Here is a 26403-nt window from a genome sequence, read left to right as displayed (position 1 = left end):
CAGATTTACCCTCACATCTTGTCAATTCAACCCGAATTACAAGCAACATAGTCCCTTCCTATGGTGTAAAGTTGTCACAATTTGTTTATAATTTTGCTCAAATGGATTGAAAATCGACAAAACATAACGAATATAGCCATATATAGGGTCGATTTAATGGAGAAAACTTTCTATAAGGACTGATCATGAGAGTTAACACAAAATGCAAGGGCTAAACTCGGTTTTTTCAGCGTCGACATCTCTTCCATACCGCTAGCCAACCCGCGTTTTTTGCGCATATTAAAAATCCCGCCCGCCCATTCCCTCTCCTTCTAAAAACGCTACTATATATAGATAAAAATCCATGGCACCTTTACTTCTTCAAAAGCTCTCTTCCTTTTCTATCAAGAAACCAGAAATCCTCTCTCAAAAATCAAAATCATGATCGATCTCCTTTTCCAGGGCTTATGCATGCCTCACTTCTATCCTCCTGGTTACTTTTTTCCCCTCTCCTTCGATTCTCATTTTCTCCCCCTCAACATCTAATATCGGATCTAGTGATTGATCATGTTTTAATTTAGTAATTTACTCGATTTTTGCACGCTTTGATAATTATCATTTGTTGATTTTGTTTAATTTTTATGATTTTTCTTAGGATTTTGAACGGAAAGTGAAAATCCGGAGAAGTGAAAATCCGTTTGGTGAGAGTTGCTGTTGTTGAATTGATTGATGGCGGTGGTGGTGGTGTGGAATTAGGGTTTTGGAAATGATGGGATTGGGAATTTCGCTTGTGCGGGTGCTTACAAGCTCTAATGATTACTATAGTGGATCTTTTATTGCCTGGCTAATCACAGCTGCTTTAGGATTTTTAGTTATTGTTTATAGATTAATTAATTGGCATAAAAGAGCATCGCAGAAATGGCTTAAAGCTGCGGCTAAAGCGAAGAAGCAAGTTTGGAAAAAGTTAAATGTTCCGCGGTCTGGTCATTTATGGATTGAAGATTTAGCTTATGGTCAAAAACAGCCTTCTACATGCTGTGTTTGTTTGACTTCATTGGTGTTACCATATAATGGCTGTAGTGCGTCGTTGCGTAGTGATTTTGTGCACCGTTGTGTTGTTTGTGGTGCGGCGGCTCATTTTAATTGTTCTGAGTTTGCGGTGAGGGACTGTAAGTGTATTGCGCAGGCAGGGTCTAGTCATGTGAGGCATCATTGGTCAGAGAGATGGTTTAATATGGATGAGAATCCTGAGATGAGTGCGTTTTGTTCTTACTGTGATGAACCGTGTGGTGTTACTTTTATTGATGCTTCACCGACGTGGCATTGTTTGTGGTGTCAGAGGCTCATTCATGTGAAATGTCAAGCTAAAATGTCAAAAGAATCTGGTGATGTTTGTGATTTGGGTCCCCTTAGGAGGATTATTCTTTCACCACTCTGTGTGAAGGAAGTTGATGGAGGAAACAGTTTAAGTTTGATCACTGAGGAAATTATAGCCTCTTCTGTTCGTGGGCAGATGAGAAGAAAGCAGCGCAGCAGGGGCAAGCATGGAGATGATCACCCTGTTAATGGTAAGTTGCAGGGTGCAACAACTGCCACTAGAGACTTGGATTTTGTGTTGAATGGGTTTGCAGGATTGAACAGATCCAGCAGCGATATTGATTTCCACTGCTTAAAGAAGAATGGCAGGATAAAGTACACACTTAATGGCCTAATGCATAATAAAGGCGGAACTGCAATCTGTGGACAAGTTAAGAAGTATGCATTGGCTGATTTGGCTCAAGATGCAAGGCCCCTTTTGGTCTTCATTAATTCCAAGAGCGGAGGTCAACTTGGGCCTATTCTTCGAAGGACACTGAACATGCTGTTGAATCCTGTACAGGTGATATAGTTTAGCTCCTTAATAGTTATCACAAGAAAAGTGGACCTTTAATTCCTTAAAAAAATTGTTTTCATAATCTTTCATTGTCATGTCAAACGTGTTATTTTCATCATCCAACATTTTTTTTTAATTGTAAGCATATTTTATGAGGAATCTCCATAATGTGCTCTCTAAGTGCGCTATAATGTGGACTTCATCTAATGGAGTTAATTTCCTGTGAAAGCTTTTTTATGGAAAAATAAAGTGGCTTTGGTTTCCTCTTGCATTACTTCCACATAGTGGTTGTTATGAATAATTACATTTTCTCACTTACATTGCCTGTAACAGCTCATATGGTATATGGCTGAATTTCTTAATTCTCCATTGCAGGTATTTGAATTAAGTGATTCGCAGGGGCCTGACATTGGTTTGGAGTTATTTAGCAAGGTGCGGTATTTTAGAGTTTTGGTCTGTGGTGGAGATGGAACTGTTGCATGGGTCCTTGATGCTATTGAGAGGCGCAACTTTGAATCTCCACCACCTGTTGCGATCATTCCCCTTGGTACAGGAAATGATTTATCAAGGGTCTTGCAATGGGGAGGAGGCTTCTCAAAGTTTGATGGACAAGGTGGCTTAAGCACACTTTTGCAAGATATCGACCAAGCTGCAGTTACAATGCTAGATCGCTGGAAAGTAAATATCAGAGAAGAGAATTCAGAAGGGTATATGGAAAGAGAACAATCCAAATTCATGATGAACTACTTAGGTAGATCTATCAAGTTGTTACTTGGGATTTTTTTCATCAATCTTGTTTCACGGATTGCTTCATCAATCTGTTACTCATTGCCAATTTTTCTTTTGCAGGTATTGGATGTGATGCTAAGCTTGCATATGAATTTCACATAACACGTCAAGAGAATCCCGAGAAGTTCAGTAGTCAGGTAGCTATATTTTTGTTTTGGCTGTAATGTATGTTGTTAAATCAATGGCCTGATACCTCACTCAAAAGAGCTTTAGTTTTCCATAGCATGCACCCTGTTGGACAGTAATGTATCTGTACAATTTTAAAATCTATGAGACACTGGCAGTACAGTACAATTTCTAAAACCTCCCTGTTTCAGAGTGGAAAAGAAGGTTCAATGCTGGAATTTGTTTTACCAATTCTTTGTTCCCTTCTGTTTGTTGTTTGATTTATCCTTTATTCTCACTCAAACATATTCCTTATAGTTGACCACCCTTCTTTGTTGAAATCTATTGGATGCATGCTTGCTGTAGGATATCCCTTGAGCCTGAGGGTAGTTCAATGTTTTGGCTGAAAAAATGCTCGTGTATATGTTGTCCTGCAACTGGACAACTTCATTCAGTACCATAATCAGGTTGTTGGATCATTAGTATACGGCATTGTTGCTAGGCAATGCCAAGTGCATTTTAATTTAAAGAATAAAAGAACAATCGAGCTTTATTTTTTTTTAAAGGTAAACATGCTTAGACCGAAGTTCAAGATACCGAAGTGCTCCAGGTTACTATAGCTTTCTTTTCCTTTCCGTTGTAATTTCAATTTGATATTTCAGAAACGGGCCTTTGATCTTTGTTCTCTGTTTGCTCTTGGAATTTGTCTAATTAAAATTTAATGTGCAGTTTGTGAATAAATTACGATATGCCAGAGAAGGTGCCAGAGATATGATGGATAGAGCTTGTGCTGACTTACCATGGCAGGTTTGGCTTGAAGTTGATGGGAAAGACATACAGATTCCAAAGGTACTTGATTAGATGTTATCTTAGTATTTTCGCCGCTTTCTTTCTTGTTTTAATTGCATTTAAAACATGTTTCTTTCTTTCATATTTTCAATGCTGTGTTCTTTCATCCTTCTTTTCCCTCCAGGATTGTGAGGGTTTAATTGTGCTGAACATTGGCAGCTATATGGGGGGCGTGGATCTTTGGCAAAATGACTATGAACATGATGATGATTTCAGTCTTCAATCCATGCAAGATAAAATGCTTGAAGTTGTAAGTGTCTGTGGAGCATGGCACCTCGGCAAACTTCAGGTTTGTCATTTTCTGAATATAGGTTCCTTCTTTTCGTTCACTCTCTGTGTGAGAGAGAGAGTTCCAAGTGTTTATGTAGAGTTTCATCTCAGGGACTTCAGATTTCTGATTTTCTGAAAATAGATTCCTTTTTATCATTTACTTTGTATGTGTGCATATGTGTGCGTGCTATGCAACCAGGCCTACCTTTCATTGCAATCTACAGTTGATAACTTTTCTAAGGTCTAATTGTAGTGTGGGTTTCTAAGCATCTGAACAGTTAGAAGGGAGCTTGTTTGTCTTTATAGGATTTCATTACCCTTTTTCTAATGCCTGTCTACCTCTATTTAGAAGCCCTGTCATTGTAAAGCTAAGTGGATTGAGCAGCTGATGGCAGATCTCTAATGGGTTGTGTCAGGGATGAGGGGAAAAATCATCTGTAGAATTGGAAGGTTTTCTCTAGGCCAAAACAAAGGCAATCCGTAATTCACTTTTTTCTACCACACTTCCTCATTTGTACAGCATATCCAGTTTCTATTTTTACAACATGGATGGTGGTGGCGTCTCTTGGGATTTTAATGATATAGAAATAGAGCATTTTGTAATTTCTGTCAGATTCTTAAATCCTTGTCACTCTCTCTTTAACCAAGATGGTTGGATGGGAAACTTTAGAATAATTTTGGGAATTTTCAGTACAACCTTTTCACCTCTGCTCAATTGTATCTAGAAAGCCAAATGACTATTCAAATTCAAGGTGGTTATAAAGTTTCTTAATAAAAAATTATTGCCCATGGACCTTTTATAGCTGAGGAGAGGAGGAGGCTTCACAGGACATTGCCACAATGAGGTTCTTTCAGCGTGCATTAACAACAGGAGGTGCATAACCATCCTTCTCTGATGTTGTTTGCTGGCTTGGGAGTTTTGGTGTAGGCTTTTTGCATTTTGCTGAGAAAAGTGGGTGGTTCTGAGTAACATGGTATGGTTTGATCTTCTTGAAATTTGTAGGATTGGAGAGGGGGTAAAATTTAAAAATATTTGGGAGGTATCGTATATTATTGTGCTTTCTAGCATGTGGTTGGAGCAGGTTCTGCTATCTTCAAAAGTCATTTTCTCCCAAATAATTAGGAGTGAATAATCTTCTAGGCCTGTTTATGGCGCCTGCTATTTAGAGTGTTTTGATGTTGTTCTCTGTTACACTTCTGATTTTGTAGTGTGCTTGTTTTTTTTTTTTTCGTTTTTTCCCTAATGCTCGTTCTACTATTCAGGTTGGACTTTCACAAGCAAGGAGGCTAGCACAAGGGAAGGCCATCAAAATACATGCTTCAAGTGCTTTCCCAGTTCAGATAGATGGGGAACCATTCATCCATCAACCTGGTTGCTTAGAAATAACGCATGATGAACAGGTATTATATTCCTTCTCTTATAATGCACTTGATGCTCACATAAGAGGCTTGGCTGATGGATCCCTGCTTTTCCATGGCACACCTAATCTCATAGTTCATGTGTTTGCATTTTTACTTGATGATCCTTTAACGCTGGAAACACCAGACACAGCACCCTGTCATTTGAACTTCTAGATACTGATCCCTCCCTAATCACTATGTAAGTCATACTGATAATCTTGAGGTGAATAAGGGAGAAACTTGATCCCTTCCCCAGTAACTGCAGAAGTGCAACTATGGGAGAAATGCTTCTTTCTCTGTGAAGGATTACTGAATTAAAAATGATGAAATGTAACATACTGATTTAGAATCATTTTTATGATCTTCCTAGACTGTCGATGAAGTTCATGAACCCCTAGTACATGAATAAGAGTAAAGATTATTTAGTGTAACTATGACTAAGAAATTAAGATCAAGTGTATGAGTTGAGAATTAGAACAAATAGGATATATAAATCGGAGGAAGCCAAAAAATACAAGAAGCAAAGGGAGGGGCAAACAGCAACTGGAAAGAAAAATGGAGTCCAACTTTGTGCACAAGTCATGATAATAAACCATATAGACGCACAACCTCAATTTTGTAGGAAGCATATACAAAAAAACATTCAACAAAAAGCAATCCTCATATGATGGTGTAAATCTTTATAAATTGTCTTTATGGTTTCAGAAAGACTTCCAAGATATTCTTCCATTGGTTTCTTTCTTTAGTTTACTTGATGCTGCATTTCATTTCAATATCATTTCTTTCATTCCTTATCTCTAGCACTTTCATCATCTTCACTATAAACACAGGCTTTACCTTTTGGAAAAGTACTTAATTTAATTGAAGATGTGTGTTTGTATACTATTATCTCCGAGTGGAGATTGTGGAGGAACATTGCCAATCCCTTGGCCACAAGCAGAATTAGCGGAGAAAAGCTAGTCAAGCAAACTATTTTCCTTTGACACGTAATATTATGTTGATGATTAACAATGATACGCATTCTCAAAATGATGTTTAGGGGGGTGATATTTACGATTCTATCCTCTGTATTTTCTTCTCTTATACTATTGATGCGGCACAAGTGTTCCTCATTTTTTCTCCTCTATAAAATTGGGAAGTTGGTGTTCCTGCCGCATTGTGCAATGTGCGTTGGAATTAACTGAAACTGATGCTAGCTGCCACAAATATATCCTTATTGTTAATGGTGCAACAAAATTATTCATCCTTGTATATTTGATTATCTGAGGATGTTCAGGATCAGAAGGGATTCACTTTGAACGTGTATTTAGCATGTTGTTACCATTCTATTTTTTTATAATCATTTATTTTCATCTGAACCTTTCTAACTATAATTCATGGATTTTTGGCATGTTTCAGGTGTTCATGTTGAGGAGAGCCTCTGAGGAGCCGAGAGGCCACGCAGCTGCCATTATGACAGAGGTTTTGGCAGATGCTGAGTGCAAAGGAGTCATCAATGCATCTCAGAAGAAATTACTTCTGCAGCAACTGGCTCTCAATCTATCCTAGATTCCAATTTCTAAACCCTCCCTCATTTTGCCTCCTAATTTCTCGCATTTTGTCCCACTAACATATTGCGTGTCCTTCCTCGCATTCCTTTCTGGAATTCCAATTTCACATCCTTTTTTATTTCCTTAATTTTTTTTGGGGTCATTTTGACCATAACAGGATCTTTCCTTTTTACCAAACTCTTTTGTAGAAGCAATTGGAAACCCCAAAGTGAGACTGACAGCCCCACGAGACGCCAGCAAGCCAGCTGACATAGGATCATTGTAAATGAGAGATTGTAAATGAGAGTTTTGTGCCTATTGTGATACATGTTACAAACATAAATTAAACAATATATATAGAAACATTTATGTCTTTTGAATTTTTCCTTTACGATTATCGAAATCTCATTTTACTTTACTCGGCAAGAGAGGAAATAGCTCACCATCGTTTCCAAGAAAGAGGGTTTAATTTAACATGGAGACCGCTGGATGAACCATTGGCTAGACCTTATTGGTGAACCGACACCTTCCATTTAACATGGAGACCGCTGGATGAACCATCGGCTAGACCATTGAACTGGTGAGCCGACACCTTCGTCGATTCAAGCTTCGCTTCGGGTAAATAACATGATAACTGCCACTTATTGGCCCAATAACAATCCCACGTTCTTTATTCTACATTCCTTCATACGTGCGAACCATCTCTTCGGTAAAAATAACACGAGACTTCTTTACCAATTCGATATTGCCTATAATGACAATATCATCCGCGTATAAGAGTAAATAGATTAGATGATGTTATTGTCTAATGAATGAACAAATAAACTATAATTGGCTTTGCTGCAATTGAAACCAATCTTGATTAAAAGATTGGTAAAGCGATGGAACCATATTATAGAGCATTATTCTCTAGAGACAATCAAGGCAGTAATCAAACAGAAAGTCACTTACAGCACTAGGAAATGTTTTTAGAATAAAATAATATTGAAAATAGACCTCACCTTGCAATGCTTGTTCGATCTTGACCATATTTGAAATTAAACCAATCAAATAGGAATTTATAAAAAATAAATGTAAGAAAAGAAAATCACACAGACCTTGCAATGCTTGTTCATAAGAATAACCAACACTAAATAACAAGAAAAAGCACATCAACAATGGCCTGTTGTCTTAGGCTTGAAACCTGAACTCTATGGTATTGTCTGTATAAGAAATAGAAGAAGTATATCAATGGCAATTGGGGCCATGTAGAGTGATAATGGTATGGAAATAAAAAACATTTGTTACACAGCTGTGGATTAGAGCAGTAGGGATAAAATCTCTACAATGATAAGAATTGGAATTGGGTATTACTAATTTTTATCCTTGAATTAAAGTAAGCGTAAAAAGCCAGAAGAATCCAATTGTGGAATAGTACTTAATGATGGTCGCAAGAAAGTCTCACTGCAATAAATAGTCATTGTTGTGGAAAGAGCCATTCTAACAAGACTTGAGGAAGAAAAGGCAAGGCTACACACACACTTGAATTAAAGTTAAAGATAAAGTAATTAAACACTGAAATTAACAAAATAAAAAAATTAAAGTAATTAAACACTGAAATTAACAAAAAAAATAAAAATAAAATAGCCCAAACAAATTAAAAAAGTACCCTGAAAACCGAGAAACTATCTGCTTTTTTTCTCTCCCTAACTTTTAACATCTATGGATGACATTTTCTTATTCAGTCTTCTTCATGACTAAGAATTCGTTTGGTATGGTGGTTGATTTGTGTTTTGCGGCTTTTGCCCCAACCATAGTTTATAGTTATTTGGTTAAAAATTTAATGTTTTATTTTAAGATGGGTCCCACTAAAAAATTAGTTCATACCATATATTTTGCTAAAGCTAAACATTATTACTTTTAATTATTTTACCGAGCATTCCACACAGCTTAACCTGTTTCTGAAATAAAAAATTAACATTTTGTTCTTGTTTTTATGTTTGGACTCTTTTATGCCTCCATGTTGTCTTTTTTTCATGTTGCAATCAGTTTTGCCTTCCCTCCTCAGACTCCTTGTATTCATTTGCTGATCCGATATGATGTAGGTTGGGTCAAATTTTAAAATTAATTTTTTTTTATATATATATATATGTAATTTTTTTATTTTTATTGTGTATTTATTTGTAATTTTAGATTACTATAAAAAATTAGTCCATGGTCCACAAGGATCTTGATAGTATTTTGCTATATTTTTTATGTATTAATAATTATTTACTTATGTAATTTAACATTATAAAATAAATATTTTTTTTAATTATTTTATCATCAACAATACATCTTTTAGTTGTATTTTCAAACATAGTTTTAATCAAATACATATTTTATATTGTTTGCTATACAACTTTAATCATAATTTTTATCAAACACATATCTAAATTAAACTAATTACAACTAATCATTTTTTTTAAAACTTTCTTTTTTAAATCACACACACAAAAACTACATTAAAAAAAGTACATATTCTAAGCCTTAAACTTCTCACTACAAAACAAAACCCACAATAAATGAAACAACTATGTTTCATTGGCAAGCTTAATTCAACAGTCATAGACTTATAGCCCACGTCATCTTTTCGAGTGAAAAAAATAATTAAATCTAAATTAGTTGCTAAATTGAGAATGAAATATACCCATTTGAATGCTATATAATCATGGGCTATTTAGGGCAACTGATTATATGCTTTAACCAGTTTATAAAGACTTGTTTTTAATCTGATACAATGGTTTGCATGAGAAAGTAAAAATTAGCTCGGAAAGAGAAGTAGATATATATGTCTTTACCTGAAGATTTCTACCATATCTCTTGCCTTAAAGATCTGAAAGGTAACAGTATTAAAAACGAGGTTGCAGAGAGGTTGTCCTTTGACACTACAAAAGAGATTATATGCTTTTAGAAAGGTTGAAGGGCGGTTTGAAATAATGTTAAATGTTGTCTTGTAAAGTATTTTTAATTTTAAAATATTTTAAAATTTTTAAAATCAATATATCAAAATAATTAGAAAACATTAAGAAAAAATAATTTAAAACTCATGTTTTTTTTAAAAAAAAATTGGCTAGCTAGAGATACCATGCATTAGATCTAAGATAAAATGATTTTTGTTAATCTCTCTAATATATCATTTTAAGTGAGGAATAATCAAGAAACTGAGTTATTTTTTGTTTATGTTTCTTTTATGTGAGAGATGCTATACTCATCCATGTAGGGAAACAATTGTGAAATACTGATCCTCACGTAACTGAGAATATGGAACTTGAAAGAAAAGCTAGCGACCCTGTCCCAGAGACAATATAAACATAGAGATACTCATCAGAATACACAAAAAATTAATAGAAAAGAAAAGGGCAACTTACGTAGACCTTCAGATTCATATAGATTCATAATTACAACCATGAAGAGAGAGGAAATAAGTAAAACTAAAAGAGAGAGAACTTTACCAGATGTTGATATTGAGAATTGCAACCAGCTAGCTAGGAGAATCATAAGATGAAAAGCAAAGAAATTGTAGCAAATGATGGTTGGAAGGAAATGGAGCCTAGTCCGAGAATCATTTAGGTTCAAGATAGGCATCGATTATCTGGGCTGTCATCAGATAGTGCCATTTATGTATAATCATGGCCTCCATGAACCCAGACAACTTTCCTCTCAATTTTACCATCAGAGATGAACTCATGCTACATCTCTTCTGCGAAAAAAAAGAAGAAAGATCCAACAGAAGAACTGAATTTGCGCATAAAATGCATACATAACTTTATTGGTTGAGGGGGATGAAGCCTGGTCCGAAGCCTTAACAGTTGTTTCTTGAGAGGAAACTCTTTGCTTAAGCTTCGAGCCAGCCAACATTCCCCTCAAATCACGCACATATTCTTTCTCCACTGTGTAGAAACCTTACCCCATATAGAGTTTTGACTTGTAGCAGCAGAGAAAGTAGCTAGGAAAGGGTTTTTGAATCTCCCTGTGTAGAAACCCTAACCCATGTAAAGTTCTGACTTGTAGCAGCAGAGAAAGTTGACTAGTAGCAGCAGAGAAAATAGAAAAGGGTTTGTGAAGCACTTGATCTAATCAAGAAGTTGGGCCATGAATTAAGTTGACTCCGGTAAATCAAAAAAATAAATAAAAAAATCTATTATAAATCCCTTTAATATCCCCTCATGTCCGGGTCAAAGCAATTAACATTTTATAATTTTGATAGATACTTTATCACAAGCAACATTTTCATTATTAGAAAGTTTAAGTTTTTATAATATTATAGTTCAAGTTTGATGCAAAAATACATTAAAAACCAATGCAATACACATTGATGCATTAATCAATTGAAGTATAAAGGTAGTGTAATAAGTAACACAAGAAAATCAAAATATTAAAATATTAAAGAAAATTCTTTTATCAATAACTTATCTGCAATAACTTAATTAGAAACATTTTCAATCATCATATACATAATGTTTTTAGATCTAATACATAAAAACACCTCTCTATATAACTTATACAAAAACCTAGCGGTCTTTGAAACCTCTTATGCATCCATATATTTCAAAAAAATAGTTTTTTTAGAATAATAAATTAATAAATTAATTAAAATTCTTTTCTTTTAATCTGTTTGTTCATTAATTATTAATGTGCAACCAATCTTTTTATAAGTTTATTGATAACTCTCCACATAAAGTTTAACTTCATTAATCGTCTTTGCTAAGTAATAACTACAAAGGGCATGGAAGTTTGGTCTTTTAAAACCATGATTCAAGGTTGTCATAACATTTATAGCATGCTGATAATAAACAAAGTTAATTGCATTGATCACATCATTCAACTATTTTTTTATTTTGCTAACTTTAGAACACCATGAGTTATCCTCAATATGAAATATAAATATATTGTTGCAACTTTCTTATGTTTTCCAAAACTTATGTCCAATTATTTTTCTTTTATGATATTCTTCGGTGCTAACATCTTTTTTGACCACTACCATCTAATTGTGTAATCATTCACTCTTTATTCTTCATCTATTGTACACTATAATGATTGAATTTTTTTTTACATTTTTCTAACTCTTTTTTTCTTCTTAATATTTTTTGAAGTTTCAAAAGCATTTAATGATGAACATCCAGATGAAATTTGCGATATTGTTTCATTTCTCTTTTAATTCTTACTAAATGCTACTTAAATTGATTAATGCCACCACCCACAAAAGCTTTATCATATTATAAGCATACTAATTTTATTTTTTTACATCCCACACTTAGTCTAAGAGATTCTCTACAATGACCTTAAGCCACATTTGTTTTTTCCTCTTATACCACTGGATATAAAAATTGAAAGATGATATGATTGGACCATTGAAGGATCAATATCAATATTTGAAGTGCTACCATGCTAAGAAGACATTAATATATATACTAGACTACTACCAATCTACTTCTAGACATTCATTTAGACATACATATTAATTTGTTATCATTTGATCCCTTCCATTTCTCATCCAAACTATTTTTATAACACTTTAGGTTGCTGTACATTAGACTTGCAGTGTTTTCATCTTCATCTTTCATTATTAATTATAAGACACCATATCACCCTTTTATTTTCTTACATAAATGTAAATGGATTAAAATCATGCCAAGGTTTGATTAATCATAGAATTTGGAAGAAATTTCTTTTAAAAGTTATTAATTTAGTTAAATCAGGATTTTGAAAACTCAATGCAATTGAAAACATGGTTTTGGAAAAACTACTATTTATTGCATTTTGGTACAGACCATAATTTTCTCTAACAAAGTTATTAGATAAAAAATAAAACAAAAATGATTTAGGTCATAATTGACATTATATTTCAATCATATTTTTAAATTTTTTTAGTTTAAAATATTTTTTATATTATTTTTATGTACTGATATTAGAAATACATGTTAAAAAATAATAAAAAATATTATTTTAATATAATTCTAAACAAAAATATTTTAAAATACAATTTTTTCAGCAACTTTCACTAAATCAGTCAAAACTCTTTTTTGATAGGCCAGTGACCACAATGATAAATTGCTCGAGTTCGTTGAGTGACTATTTGATTAATGTACCTTTTTACGCTGTATTTATTAATTAGCACGGAATATATTACCAAGGAAAAAAAATGAAAATATTCACAGTTTATATTCAGGTCAAAGCAGATACCTCCTAGAAACACGTCGGTGCAAAGACGGAGGTGCCAGGAATATAAATCCTATTCGTTCAACTTCAAGATCTGACGGCTAGAGGGATACCTCCTTAGAACCCGACATGTCGGTGGCAGCGGAAGCCTAGGGTAGGGGACCGAGGAAAAAACACAGCCCGAAAAAGGAGGAAGACAAAGGAGTTTTTACGGAATAAAATAATATTTTTATCTTAAGTCAAAACACCGGTCAAAACTCGAAGTAATCGACGGCTCGGATTTTATGATCCCATAACAGCAGTCAATGCGGAGAGAGAAAGGAGGTGACGTTAGCTGTGGAGTGGGTCCCACTTAAAGAGGAGACAGGGCGCGTGGATTCTGTGGGTCATGTACTCAGGACTCTTACGTGTAGGATTGGGATTGGGTGCACTTCATGTGTGGGGACCGCTTCTGTGGGTATTATTATTATTATGTTTTTTTTAACAAGGATGTTAAATATTATATGTTCATGCTGCTGCTGCTGCTGCTGCTGGCGGGGGCTTTACAAGATGAGGTGATGAAAGATCGAAAAACAATTGATAGTGTCAGTGACATTAATTTCAGGTTGTTTAAAGAATTCATTTCTATGAAATATATATATATATAAGTTGGTATTCTAGGGAAAAAAAAAAAAAAAACCCTTCAACACCCTTGGAATGGATAAATAAATATGTAGGATAGAAATGTTACAAAAACCAAGTGGGAAGGAAATTAATGCAATTTTCAGAAGAAATTTAATGGTGTCCTTTACATGCCTTTATGGTGTAATTGAATTTTGCATCCAACAAAACCAACGTTGGGGCCATTTAGTTAAAATGAAAAGAGGAAAAACACTTAAAGGGATCAATATTTTAATATGATGCATAGATTGCTACACCGTAATAATGTATTTGTTCTCATAACAACATATGAAGTGAAAATTAAGAGGCAAAATAATCTTTTCTTAAGTTTCAATTGCATTATTAAATTGATTAGAAATAAATTGATTCTCATATTTTTTAGTATAGTAAAATGATTTCATTACACTCAATAAACAAAATAAATAAGTTGGCGCACAAGGGCACTTTAATTTTCTCTCTTTTTTCAAAATATAAAAATAATTAAAGTACTCCTAAAATATTTTACTTAACTAGCTAGGTGGGTTAATTTTTTTGTATTTTTACCATGGTTTTTTTGTCATAATCAAATGCATTAAAAGGTAATTTGATATTTTAATAAATTAATTAATATGTATTTACACGTATTAGCATACCAGTGACTTTCAAACTTTTTATTATTATTATTACATAATGTCAAACTAAATACTCAACTAGTTTAATCAACCTGTATTAGCTTCTTTCAAAGATGATGTCCGAGTGCTGCTTCCCTTTAAAGAATCTGATATGTGTGGTCATTACATCTTCGGACTCTACTGGGATGGATACACCTGTAAGAGAATCATCAGTGCTTCCTTTGGGAAAAAAATAAAAAAGGAAGCGAGGAGTTTGGAGACAAACAAAAGGAGATTTGAGAGCGGTTAGTAGCTACCAACAGAAACGGAAATCTCTGCAGAAACTGAAAGATTTATTAACACGTCAGTAAAAACGTCCATCACTGTTTCCATTATGACTTCGTTCAGTTCACGCCTAACGATCAAGGCCGCTATATATACCATTTCTTGCCTCCAAATCCTAGTGGTGAACCACTTTTCTTACCATTTATTGCCTTGGATAACTTTTTTAATAACCTTAAAAAAATATAAAAATACAAGGAAATAAAAAATTTGATATATAATACATCAAAAATTTTAAAATTTTAAAATATTGATATATTAAATGATATATTTTTAAAAAAATTCACAAAATCAACACATTAAATAAATTTGAATCTAATATATTTAACTCATGAAATTTATGATATGAGATATGAGCCCGTGATAATATCATAAAATTCAAATTAAAACAAAATAAAAAATTTAATTATAATTAATTAAATATTAAAAGCCTAAAACAAAAATAAAAATAAAAATAAAAATAAAAATAAAACATTTTATTTTTTTTAAAACAATAACTTAAGCAAATTTAGAATAGTAATTCGTGGTATGTTACAGTCTAAACTAAATTATTTCTAACATAGAGATGCCAAAGTTTTTAAAGAAAGAAAAATCTGAAATTCAAGTCATTAACATGATTAAAAAACATGTATCAAATTCTAGTAACAAACAAATTGAAGGAATGTTGTGACATATTACAAGAACATGCATGGAAACCAAGGGGAAAAAAAAAAGAAATGAAAGAAAAACAAGCCAATTGTCGCCAAACCATTGGAAATTCTGTCACATTCGCTGTCTAGGAAAGCAGACTTCGCCACTGTGAATAAAAAAACATCAAAAAAGCTGATTTTCCTCTGTCATAAACCGCTACATACACAACTCAAAGACGACAGGGTGACTCACTTACTGACATCTTCCACAAACATGTCAATAACTTTGTTTTTATTAACTAAATTACCAAATCTCCCTCGAAACCATATGATTATTGCAAAAGAAAAAAAAACAACATAAAAAGACAAATATACCCCTAACACCAGGCCTAAAATTTTTTTATTGCAGGGGCAATATAATAATTACATTGTGCAAAAAAAAAAAAACAAAGAAAAACTAAATTATCCTTCAACAATTTTAGAATGACCAAAGAACCTAGGAAAAAAAAAACCATTCAACTCTTGAAAGACTGTTTTATGTGATTATTTTAAGAATAAAATCACCAATTGACTATTACAATTCACAATAAAATACATGTATACAGTGGTTTTCCCACATATTTTAAGTTTTCGTACCGTAACAGTTTTCTTTTGGTAAATTAAGGATATACAGGTTACATTGACCTCATCATGTACAGTGCACCGTTCTGGAGTTCGGAGTATGAACAGATGGTCTCGGAGTTGATGACTGATGATTATTTAATTGGCATTTGAATATGTTAAAGCCAAATAATGAATGAAATAACAGTAAAAACTCTAAACCGCTTCCATTCACTGAAGAACCTTAACCATGGCTTAAGCATCAACACTTTCAAGTATGGCACCTGTGTGATTAAACCCACATGACACTTCCAATGCTTTCATTTTCTTCTCGAAGGCAACCACTGTAGGATTTACGTAGTCAAAATCATCCCCGTGACCCTGTATGCAATATCCTCAGCTCGTAACTCGTAAAGACAAATATGAATGCGCACAAGAAGCACAATAACAATGAATTTACAGAGATAATAACAAAAAAAATGCACGGTGTGCTCCAACACAGCAAACCAATCATATGCTAAAGGTCAAATGAACTGAAGAACATTTTGTGCTTGTTTTGAAATAACATTTTGAAGTAATTTTCAGTACTTTCACCATAGCAGAAAACCACGCGGGATAGAACTTTGATGTTACCATATAAAATCTAATAATGCATTTACCAAAATATCATCAAAATAAACTAAAAGTTAGTGTCTCGTATCAAGTAAAAGTGACAAGCATTTAATGGTACAGGCTCATGAACTATATGTTAGCATCTAATATTATTGGTATAGTGGACAAGATTAATCATTTCACAATAAGGAAAAGATTGTAAGGGGGAATTAAAAATAATACTCAGACTTGTTTATCCAGAAATGTATTCAACCTTGGAACTTACTGTAGGCACCATTGCCATTGGCTATCTATTGCCTGATGATTTCAAGTATCATTGTTGATCATCTATTACTTATCATGGCCACCGCGGACCACTGAAAAAAAAATTAATGGTAATGCAAATATCTGTTTTCTTTTTTCTTTTTTCTCAAAAAGAAACAAAAACCTGTTTTTACTACATGCTGAGGCGTTGATATTTAAAATGATGTTTTCAAGCATCGCACATGACTAATTGGAAGAAGGTAATTTCATAGTATACAGGAGAAGAGAAAGCAAACCAATTGTCCACCGGAAGAAAGTCCATCTTCAGAAAATGTTCCATGTGAACCTCCCCAGCCCCAGGTAAACACTTTGCCTTCTGAAGGTTAAGGTTAATAATTAAACTCGGCTATTTGATTCAAGTAATCAAAGCAAAAAATTATTTTACACAATACAATGCATTGTGCATGGCATAAAAAAGAAAAATTATATACTTCAAGAAGAGAGCTAATCATTTGAACAAAATGGAAAAAATACTTCCACTTCACGGTTATGTTTCACAATTTTTCATCACCGCCCCTTGTTTTTTACCTTAAAACCAATTGAAAATGGATCATTCTATGATACCATTTGATATTGCGATAATTTTTGTTATGTGTCAACCACATAGAAAAAATCATTTGGTTAATTAAAATTTGATATTGTGATAGTTTTTATTTTGTGCCAACCACAGAGAAAAAATCATTTGATTAGTCAAATGACTTCTACTTTTTGCACCGGATTTCACAAATAATTACATTTCAAATCTTAAATTTATAGAAATTAAAATAACCTATTTTTTTTTTTATAAAGACCTACCTTTTTATTTATTTTTAATGTAAGAATTCATCTCACAATAATTTTACTCACAATAATTTTAACCAAACACTTTTTTAATATCTATTTTTTAAAAAACCATAACTAAAAGTATTTTTTTTCAATTACAATCGCAAAAACTATTATAATATCATCCAAATCCACGTACTAAAACAGAATGTGCAGTAACTACAAATGTATATAGAATACAAATTCAACACCACGCTCAATTCTAGTTTCGTAAGAGAACATTTTGCTCTATCTACAAAATAGAAACTAGATCAATCAAGGAAATGTTTTTGGTGGCTAGCGTGGGAGGCAGCTTATACAAGATATTTTACATTGCTTCCACGTCAAACAGCGTAAACATATCTTCTGTCTTTTTCAACAAATACAATTATAGCATGAATATGTGAGTGTCTATGCTTTATAGTCAGTCAACACACGAATTTTATTTATATAAAAATATATTTATTATTAATAAAATTTCTTTTTTATTTTTAATATTAATTTATGTTTAATTAATAAATCTAATAATTGATTAATAAAAAAATAAAGATAAAGTTGTTAGCACAAAATATTTTGCAAATAAAATTATAAAGTAATTATAATAATAAAATTCCTAATGTATCGAAGCATTATTTTTAAATGTTCTTAGTTAATATTTTATTAAGATTAGAGATTAGTTAAAACGGTAAAGATTGATACATATTAAGTTTTTTTTATATAAAAAAATAATTGTTCTTATAAGCTAAGGTATAACAGATATTTGAAACTAATATATAAATGCTTGATAAATGATACGTACACTAAACTAACTCACATAAATCATATGAAAAGTTCATACGGGAGATCATATATATTCATAAAAATATTTACGTGATAATTGTGTTAAGTAATTCTTAAATTTGACATTACTAAATTATCTTATGTAAAAAATATTAAATAATACATATATTAAATATTACATGAACTATATAAATGTATTTGAATGATCAAGAGATGATTATCACCCTAGATAAATTAAAAAAAAAAAATTCATGTATTCTCAAATAATATTAATTATAAAATCCTTGGGTAAGGTAAAGTTTCAAATCTTGTTCAAATAATCAATGACTATAATGTTAAAAACAAACATGATAATAAAAAAAACAAACTCAATGTTATAATGTTATCAAAATATTCTTGATAAAAAAATAATAATTATACTTAGAAGTTGCTTGGTAAAAGGTTAAATTAAATCATTTATGACTTTTCTAATATTTGAAAATCATAATATATTGCTAGCGATGCACTTGATCTTCAAATATAGATAAATCAATTGTTAAATTAATAATAAATTAAAATTTTCAATTTATTTAATCCTAGTTTATTTAGAATTATGATTTATATTTGAGTAAACTTATTAGAAATCTAATTACTCACACATATTAAAAACTATTGATAAAAAATTAAACTGAAACAATTAATTTGTGACTTGATTGTGATTGTGAATAAATTTTAGAGATTAATAACCGGAATGTAATTAATATAAATGATTACAACTAGTAGACCTAGAAAAATCAAATAAAAATTTGATTGAATAAATTTTTTAAAACTATTCTGAAATAGTAATAAATGTGCTATTTTTTAGAGGGCAGAGTGCTATTTTATCATTTATAAGGTTATTAAATTTTCCTTTTAAATGAAATGTTATGCCTTATATTTTCTATAAATTAGGATACATAACTCTATCTATACAGATCAACAGGGTAGAGAAAAGAAAGACTAACAAAAAAATCTAATCAATAAATAATCTTTACTCAAATCTTAAACGACCCTAAATTGTCTAACAAAATTCATGGGACCCTTGAGAAAAATTTAAATTACTATTTCCACCGCGTCTTAGATTTTTGGAAACCCAACAGAATATATCATTACAACCCCAACAGAATAGAAAAATCCTTATTACCATGCTAGCAAAGTTAGAAATCTATATCTGAAACTACAGATTTACATTTAAATTTCAAACTAAAATATAGAGTACCTGAAATCGCTGCTGTATGCTTCCAACCACAGGATACCTGTGTATCACAAAACCATCAAAACAAGAATCTAATCAATCATTTATATTAAGAATGCCATATCCCTACTTGGAAACAGAGCGGAAACAGAGCACAAGTCAAAGTAACACCCTTTAAATTTATTTCTGAATCAGAATGTAACAAGATAGCCCTATAACATATTTGTCCAAGAAACAGCAGTATATAAACCTTTTCAACAGGAGATCTCAAAAAAGGGCCTTCAATTCGCTCCGGAATATGCAAGACATCAATAGAACTGTCAACCAAACATATTTTATCCAAAAACACATGTCAGTGTTCAACAAACAAAACTTTCATCTGTAATCCTACTGTGAACAACATCAACATTAATGGATCAAGCGGTGAACATTCAACGAGCCTAAACTTCAAGATTGAGGGAATATAGATACCCGTTGCCAAGACAACCATTTTCATTTGAGCCCCAAGTGTATAGTTCACCACTACCTATGACAAGGTAGTGAAAGGAAAAGAAAACATGTTAGATTACACTAAGCATAAGTATATACATGTGTGTGTGTTGTTGAGTGTGCTGCTGCTGTTTTTGTTGTGTGTGGGGGAGATCAATTTTTTTCTAAAATCTAGTCACTGGAACCACTGGGTATAAAGACAATCCCTTTCATGGGTCAGTGAAGATGAATGTAGTTTAGGCACTTCTCAACAGGTCTCTTAACAAAAAATCAAGAAGATTTACATAAACCATCAGGCTAATGTTCTAAAGTCCAATTCATTCATACCATCCTTTTAGGATCAGATTGATGAAACTAGGGATTGACAATCCTCCTGAAATGCCAACTGGCAAAATATTCATGAAATTTACCCATGACGACCTGCAGCGATTCCCTTACAATGTCCCAAACAATTAGAACAAAAGCACAGCGAAACTTTGGACCAAAGCTACTTTCGTTACTTCTAACTCAAAATATATCTGCAAATATATATGTTTTATTGGAAACAGAACAGTTAATCGGTTCTTCAATCATAGATCTAGAAATATCTTCATGCTAAGACAAAACCCACAACAGTGAGCAATTCCATCATTACAAAATCAAGCTTCCTGATAAATGACCACCTTTATCCTCCATATCTTTAATAAAATTATTCTTTCTGACAATTAGCATCCCTTTGAAACAGCCTGGTATATTCCATTCGTTCACCATTTCTTTCTGACCATTAGTGTCCTTTCCCAACTTTTTTTTGGGATCAGAGCATAAAAATAACTAATCAGCTTATTTTGATACTGTTAGGATTTTTATTTTCAGCACATCCCTGCTCCTCAACTCTCTTCATATTCCCATCTCCTTTAACATAATACGAAATGATGGCACTGATATTTATACACCTCTACATTCAAACACACAAACAGGTATGCACAAAAATATGTGAATATGAAATACAAATACTATAAAGAAACTAAGAAATTACTAGTTATAACACATGTGTGATAGCCACCACATGCTACTTCTTGAGAGTAAGGCAATTTGCCTATCATAGATGGTGTCGTTGTGTTGTTCGCATCTCCAAAAGCCTATAAAATTTTCTCAAAAGAAATCATTTCCAGCAGATGGATTACAAAATCAGAAAATGATTGCTTACAACCAATATAAACACCAATTCTAGCACTGACCAGTTTATCTACTGCTTTTTCACCAAATATGTAGACAGAGCCGTTCTCTGCAATATTAAAAATTCACACAAGCTAGAGATGTTAAAAGTAAATCTACAAAGCATCAGCCTTATATGAACACAGAGAAAAAAATATCATAGAGAGGAAGCTCAATACCATCAATGCAGGCTGAATGAAGCAAGCCGGCAGCAATGTTTTTAACCTACAAATCCATTCGCACTGTAGCCATGAGACAATGATCAATGATGGAAATGAATTTCCATTCCAGAGATGACATTAACAATCAACAATTGAAATCTTATCTGTAAAATACCTTAACCCCTTCAAGTTTCTTAATGTGTCTAGGTGTATATTCACTGCAAAATAATAAAAAATATATAGAAATATGTTAAAATACATAATTAACAAATGGAAAGACATGGCTGACTAGCAGAATCAATTTCAGAAGGCCCATAGAATCCCAACACACATAGACACGTCTTGAGGCATCTTATACAAATGCTTGACACCTCAATTTATGTGCGTGTAGCATCAGGTGCTAACCATGGGAGTTGCTCAAACAAATCCCCTTTCACACAAATATGGGTCGATTTGAATAATTGATGCCAGGCTTGGTACACATTGAGTTCACCCCTTCCCAACTCAGTTGCTAGGTCAGAACTATAACCCTATTAACACTCTAAAGATACATAACACAAAATATGGATAAGGCCATTCTTAAACAAACCAGTGATTGATGTGTGTGTGTGTGTTTGTGGATGCTCATGCCTTTCTAGTCAAATGGCATCTATTGACCATGCTGCTTCTCTACAGCCCGTGGAATATATAATTTAAGCACACTGGGCTAAATATTCAAAACACAGTTATAAAAGATTGTTTCTAGCGAGCATTGGACTGGCGAAAGAATAAAAACAGGAAGCATAGCCCTAACATACCTTACTAAGCAAACTAAACTACAATCTTAGGGAAACAATTTGTAGCCTGAATGGTAAACAAACTAATGCCTACCCTTGATGTGAGCCCTAATTGATCAATGGTGGAAATGAATTCATGCCCCATTTGCGGCATGGAATTCTTGCCACCCAGGATGATTTGTGACCTTAAAATAAGATATAGAAGTACTACAGCAATATTATCCCACAAACCAGTGGTACACATTTATATCGCGTACGTAACTTTTGACACAATCAGTAAGTCATCATATTCCAATACTAGAAAGGGATAGTCCTTTGGATTTAAGAGGAAACAAAACGAACTGAATTTCACATAAAACAACTGATGAGCTAGCAATAATCAAATTCAACCTGCTGCTTCTAAAAAACCCCAAAAGACTTGATTGATGGCCATGACCAAGTCGCCCAGATCCTCCTCCTCCCCAACTCAAGGCCTGACCTCCATCTGATAAATATAAGCAGCAATCAATACAAAACACTGTTTAGACCACACCACTTTCCTATAGTCACAGGAAACAGTGAGTGATAACAAGGAGGGGAAAAAATCACTGTAAGATTTTCCTTCTACAGACCAGTAACTGCAATTGAGTGCTCTGAAGCCAAAGCTACCATTTTAACGTTGATTCCGCTCAAACATTCTACTTTTGTTGGTACAGGGACTACATTTTCAGCCTCTGCATATCAGTGAAAAGTACAAAGTAACCAGGCCTTGAGTTTTTGTTTCAAACAAGTAAAAGATTAAAGGGAGGAACTTCAATAAGAGAAGCTAGGCAATCACAATGATGTCACCTATATTTTTAACACAGTACAAGTTTAGTTTTTACTTTTTCCAAGACCCAGCTGCCCATTTGAGTTCTTTCCCCACGTATAGAGCTCTCCATCCACTACAGGAAATATAGAATGGAATAAGATATACAGTCACAGAAAGCAAATAATACAGCCAATAAACAGAAGAAACAAAATAAAATCCATGAGCTGGCACTTTTATCCCCTCTTCCAATTCCACAGGTACATGATCCCTTCAAACCTTCCCTCCCCTCTTTTCCCAGTTCCCATTGAAAAGAACAAGAAGAAGAAGAAGAAGAACTATAAGTTGAGTGAGTAAATCTTTGAACTCAGAAAGTGACTAAAACAAGCAAGTATAGAAACAACAGTGTGATAGGAAATGAAATATGGCTCGTATAGGTAAATTCCTGAAAAATATGATTAGTTTTGTTTCAAGAATCACTTGGAAGCAACATTCATCCAGCTCCACAAGAATGCTATAGCCACCCACAAACCTGTAATAGCACATGAGTGATGATAACCAGCTGAGATTTGCACAATTTCCTTTTTGAGACCAGAAACTTCAAGTGGCTCCTGCAATTGTGAGGCACATGTACGATACAAAAGAACTACTTCATTGACAATTTTGAAAACAGTCCAATCAATCATAGATTAATGGAAGACACTAAAGTACCATTTATCAGCACAATTCACAACAGAAAATTTTCATAAGAATGTATATTACTTATTTGGAGATAGAGACTTATAAGACCTATTTCTATGTAAAATGGCTCTAAAGAAAAATGAGCTGCTTCCAATCAAGCTTCTTCCAAAGCTGAGAACATCCAATTTCATGAATGAGTTGCTTCAAAAGCTGAGTTCCAAACACCTCTCAAGAAAAATGAGAGAACATCGTTTAAAATGGCTCTGCTATAGATGAGCAGATGCCCCCATGAACAGGTCATCGTTATGAAGTTGACAGGACAAGAGGGCAAGAGATAGACTGAAAATGACTTCATTTGATTTATAACAAAGTTTTCGTTTATAAAAATTTCATACAAAAATGGATCAGATAAGGTAAAGATAAGATGATTTGCGCGGGGCAGCTCCATCTAACAAAAGTTAAGGCTAAGTTTAGGTGTCTTTACTATTTGCTTTGGGTAGGTAACAGGTTCTCATTGATGTTAAATAGGTCTCTCAGAAATTCTCCAAATGGATCAGGGTGAAACATGTTATCAGGAAAAAAAACCATATATGACACCAAATGTTGAGCAAATTGCTAACTACCAAATCTTATTATACAAGTCTCCTGCCCCCGAGAGTTAGGTGCGTAAGGGACCACCACATGCTAGTCCAAACTCCAAATAAACATGCAATCCACTACACCAGCCGCTTAAGACGTATAAATAAAGAATATTTCCACTCTCTATTACAAGCATCGTATTTTCTTACTGTCTTTTCTTTGCAATTTTCTTTGTGGCAGGTCAGGGCTTCATATTCTAAGCACTCTTATGGTAAGGTCCTCCTAGCACATCGAGTGCTACCTGTGATCTGATAGCTCTTTCACTCTCGTTCATTTTGTAGTTATATGGCCATAAACTTCTATCAAACCTTTTCCTTTTCACACCATTTATCACCAACATGCATGTTAATGAAATCACAACATAATGTAGCAAAGAGCCATAAAAGACCTATCATATACTTGATCCCATTGCCTGTCGTCCATGTTGAATAGTTGCTTTAGAAGTCATAATACTCATGGACAAAGGTCTATGTTCTTGTGCCAAGAGAGAGGAACATGACTCCTTGCTCTAAAGGTACAATTGGATAACCCTCTGGTCAACTTAAAACAGACAGCAAACAGCACAAATTCAATAAACTAATGATCCTGCCATAGTTGCATGAACTGTAATTCTACATGATCTAAGGGCTAATGATAGCATAGAGGGAAAAAGACTTTCACCCTACAAAGTAATGGAATCCCAAAACCCAACAGTGAGATGCTATAATAGTTACTTGAACTCCAATTTAAACTCCCAAACTCGCATATTTTCTCTACTTCCGAGAAGATCACAAGTTCAGTGCAACCAAAATTATCTTTTTATACATGCAAATATCAGCGAGAGTATCTTAAAGATCCAGTATCGATTGAAGGAAAGACATCATCTAATGATAGAAGCATAGACAGAGAGGAGAAAGGATTGAAGGAAAAAAACGTTTCTGATACTGTACCATACAATAAGTAGTGTTGTTTGATATGCCGAGCTGTCCAAAATCATTAAGACCGGTGGCATAAACACGCCCAGTTTCTGTCGAGGGAACAATAATTTGTAAGCCTCTACCCAGATACACAAACAACTTGAAATTCATCATCAACAATAACTACTCAAAATCAATTAAACTAAAACAATATAACTCAGGCAAAAAAAATTACAATATATAAGAGATCCACATGTTCCAAAATTGCTAGCTGATATAATTGGAAAAAAAATGTCTATAATCATATTACTCATAGAATTATATTTTCATCTGATCACTTTCTCTTTTTCATCATTTATCCGTTTAAATAAAGCTACAGAATTGAATTAAAAAAAAAAACTGAATACATTGAATTTAATCGAGTTCAATTTTACTCATTTCTCCAAAAGAAGAATCAAAATTCAGTTCTGAGTTATTTCCAAATACCATAAGAATCAATAACACAACTCCAAAAAGAGAAAAAACTTCACAATTCAGGTCAAATGAGAGAAGTAAAACGACAGAGAGAGAGGACCTGTTAAGAAGAGAGTGTGAGCACCGCCACAAGAAATGGATTTGAGATTAGAATTATGAAAGGAAGAGGAATTCATAAGCTTAGGTCTCCACATAGAATCTACGTTTCCGTATCCTAATCTTCCGTAATCACCATTACCCCACACTGCCGCGGATCTCTTTCTTCCTACGCTTGACGACGATGACATCCATCGTTTATAACAATAACCTAATCCTCCTCCTATTAACACACTATTTTTTCTCATTTTCAACCAATTTATTTTCAGGTTTTTCTTGATTCTCGATCGATCCAACCAGTTTTGTGTTTGAAATTGTAGTAATATTTATTTTTTAAAGTATTTTTTATTTTAAAATATATTAAAATAATATTTTTTTTAGTTTTTAAAATTTATTTTTGATATTACCCTATTAAAACAGTCTAAAATTATAAAAAAATTAATTTTTAAAAATCAAAACTTTTTAAAAGTATTTTTTAAATAAAAAACAAATACAAACTATATATAAATAATGGTTTGCTTTATTTTTTTTCTTTTTTTTCAAACTTAGGCATGGTAAGTTTTACTATTCATATCAAGAGCAAACTATTTTTTCATTAAATTATATCTTTATTCTAATTAGAAGAGATTAAGCTTGAGTTTATAATAAAAATACAATATTTAAATATAGAAGACTAACAAGTACAGCACAAAGAAAATATATTTG

General features: G+C 33.0%; 2 protein-coding genes across 11 annotated transcripts; one reads left to right on the top strand and one right to left on the bottom strand.

Moving 5' to 3' along the window:
• The first annotated feature begins 282 nt into the window (after window positions 1-282).
• LOC105130330 (diacylglycerol kinase 2-like) lies at window positions 283-7208 on the top strand. Of its 6 annotated transcripts, none has more exons than XR_843220.1 (8): window positions 284-472; window positions 635-1858; window positions 2228-2603; window positions 2702-2778; window positions 3476-3595; window positions 3720-3884; window positions 4669-4839; window positions 5129-5220. XR_843220.1 is itself a non-coding variant. In XM_011032783.1 (8 exons), exons 2-8 carry the CDS (start codon window positions 746-748, stop codon window positions 5154-5156), a joined length of 1950 nt encoding a protein of 649 aa, XP_011031085.1. In that variant the 5' UTR covers window positions 284-472; window positions 635-745; the 3' UTR covers window positions 5157-5251. The 6 variants fall into 6 exon arrangements, 5 of the variants coding, with proteins under 5 accessions (XP_011031086.1, XP_011031085.1, XP_011031083.1 ...); XM_011032783.1 differs by having other exon boundaries at window positions 4669-4739; window positions 5129-5251; XM_011032782.1 differs by lacking the exon at window positions 4669-4839 and adding an exon at window positions 6665-7208 and having other exon boundaries at window positions 285-472; window positions 5129-5266.
• Window positions 7209-15714: 8506 nt separating this feature from the next.
• RUG1 (Regulator of chromosome condensation (RCC1) family protein) lies at window positions 15715-26001 on the bottom strand. Of its 5 annotated transcripts, none has more exons than XR_843218.1 (15): window positions 25703-26001; window positions 25162-25238; window positions 23445-23523; window positions 22989-23048; window positions 22737-22838; window positions 22516-22609; window positions 21525-21567; window positions 21368-21413; window positions 21212-21258; window positions 21010-21112; window positions 19977-20031; window positions 19756-19822; window positions 19530-19566; window positions 16836-17027; window positions 15715-16795 (listed from the first exon to the last, which is right to left on the bottom strand). XR_843218.1 is itself a non-coding variant. In XM_011032777.1 (15 exons), exons 1-15 carry the CDS (start codon window positions 25944-25946, stop codon window positions 16052-16054), a joined length of 1257 nt encoding a protein of 418 aa, XP_011031079.1. In that variant the 5' UTR covers window positions 25947-26001; the 3' UTR covers window positions 15715-16051. The 5 variants fall into 5 exon arrangements, 4 of the variants coding, with proteins under 4 accessions (XP_011031079.1, XP_011031078.1, XP_011031081.1 ...); XM_011032777.1 differs by having other exon boundaries at window positions 15715-16177; window positions 16948-17024; XM_011032776.1 differs by having other exon boundaries at window positions 15715-16177; window positions 16948-17027; window positions 25703-26000.
• Between the last annotated feature and the right edge of the window lie 402 nt (window positions 26002-26403).

This window comes from Populus euphratica, unplaced genomic scaffold (genome assembly GCF_000495115.2).
Source record: "Populus euphratica unplaced genomic scaffold, PopEup_1.0 scaffold45.1, whole genome shotgun sequence".
In the NCBI taxonomy this organism is placed as follows: Eukaryota; Viridiplantae; Streptophyta; class Magnoliopsida; order Malpighiales; family Salicaceae; genus Populus; species Populus euphratica.
The sequence above is the reverse complement of the archived record's forward strand: the minus strand, read 5'-3'. Positions and strand labels throughout refer to the sequence as shown.

What these genes read in the sequence shown, in the direction of transcription:
- RUG1 (XM_011032776.1), bottom strand. Translation starts at nt 25,946, where the DNA reads ATGAGAAAAAATAGTGTGTTAATAGGAGGAGGATTAGGTTATTGTTAT. An exon ending in TCACACATGTGTTATAACTA is followed by an intron (nt 20,032 to 21,009) that starts GTAATTTCTTAG and finishes ACCTTGTCATAG; the next exon opens with GTAGTGGTGAACTATACACT. An exon ending in AATGGTTGTCTTGGCAACGG is followed by an intron (nt 19,823 to 19,976) that starts GTATCTATATTC and finishes TTTGGTTGACAG; the next exon opens with TTCTATTGATGTCTTGCATA.
- LOC105130330 (XM_011032781.1), top strand. Translation starts at nt 746, where the DNA reads ATGATGGGATTGGGAATTTCGCTTGTGCGGGTGCTTACAAGCTCTAAT. An exon ending in TGCTGTTGAATCCTGTACAG is followed by an intron (nt 1,859 to 2,227) that starts GTGATATAGTTT and finishes TCTCCATTGCAG; the next exon opens with GTATTTGAATTAAGTGATTC. An exon ending in AAGACATACAGATTCCAAAG is followed by an intron (nt 3,596 to 3,719) that starts GTACTTGATTAG and finishes TTTTCCCTCCAG; the next exon opens with GATTGTGAGGGTTTAATTGT.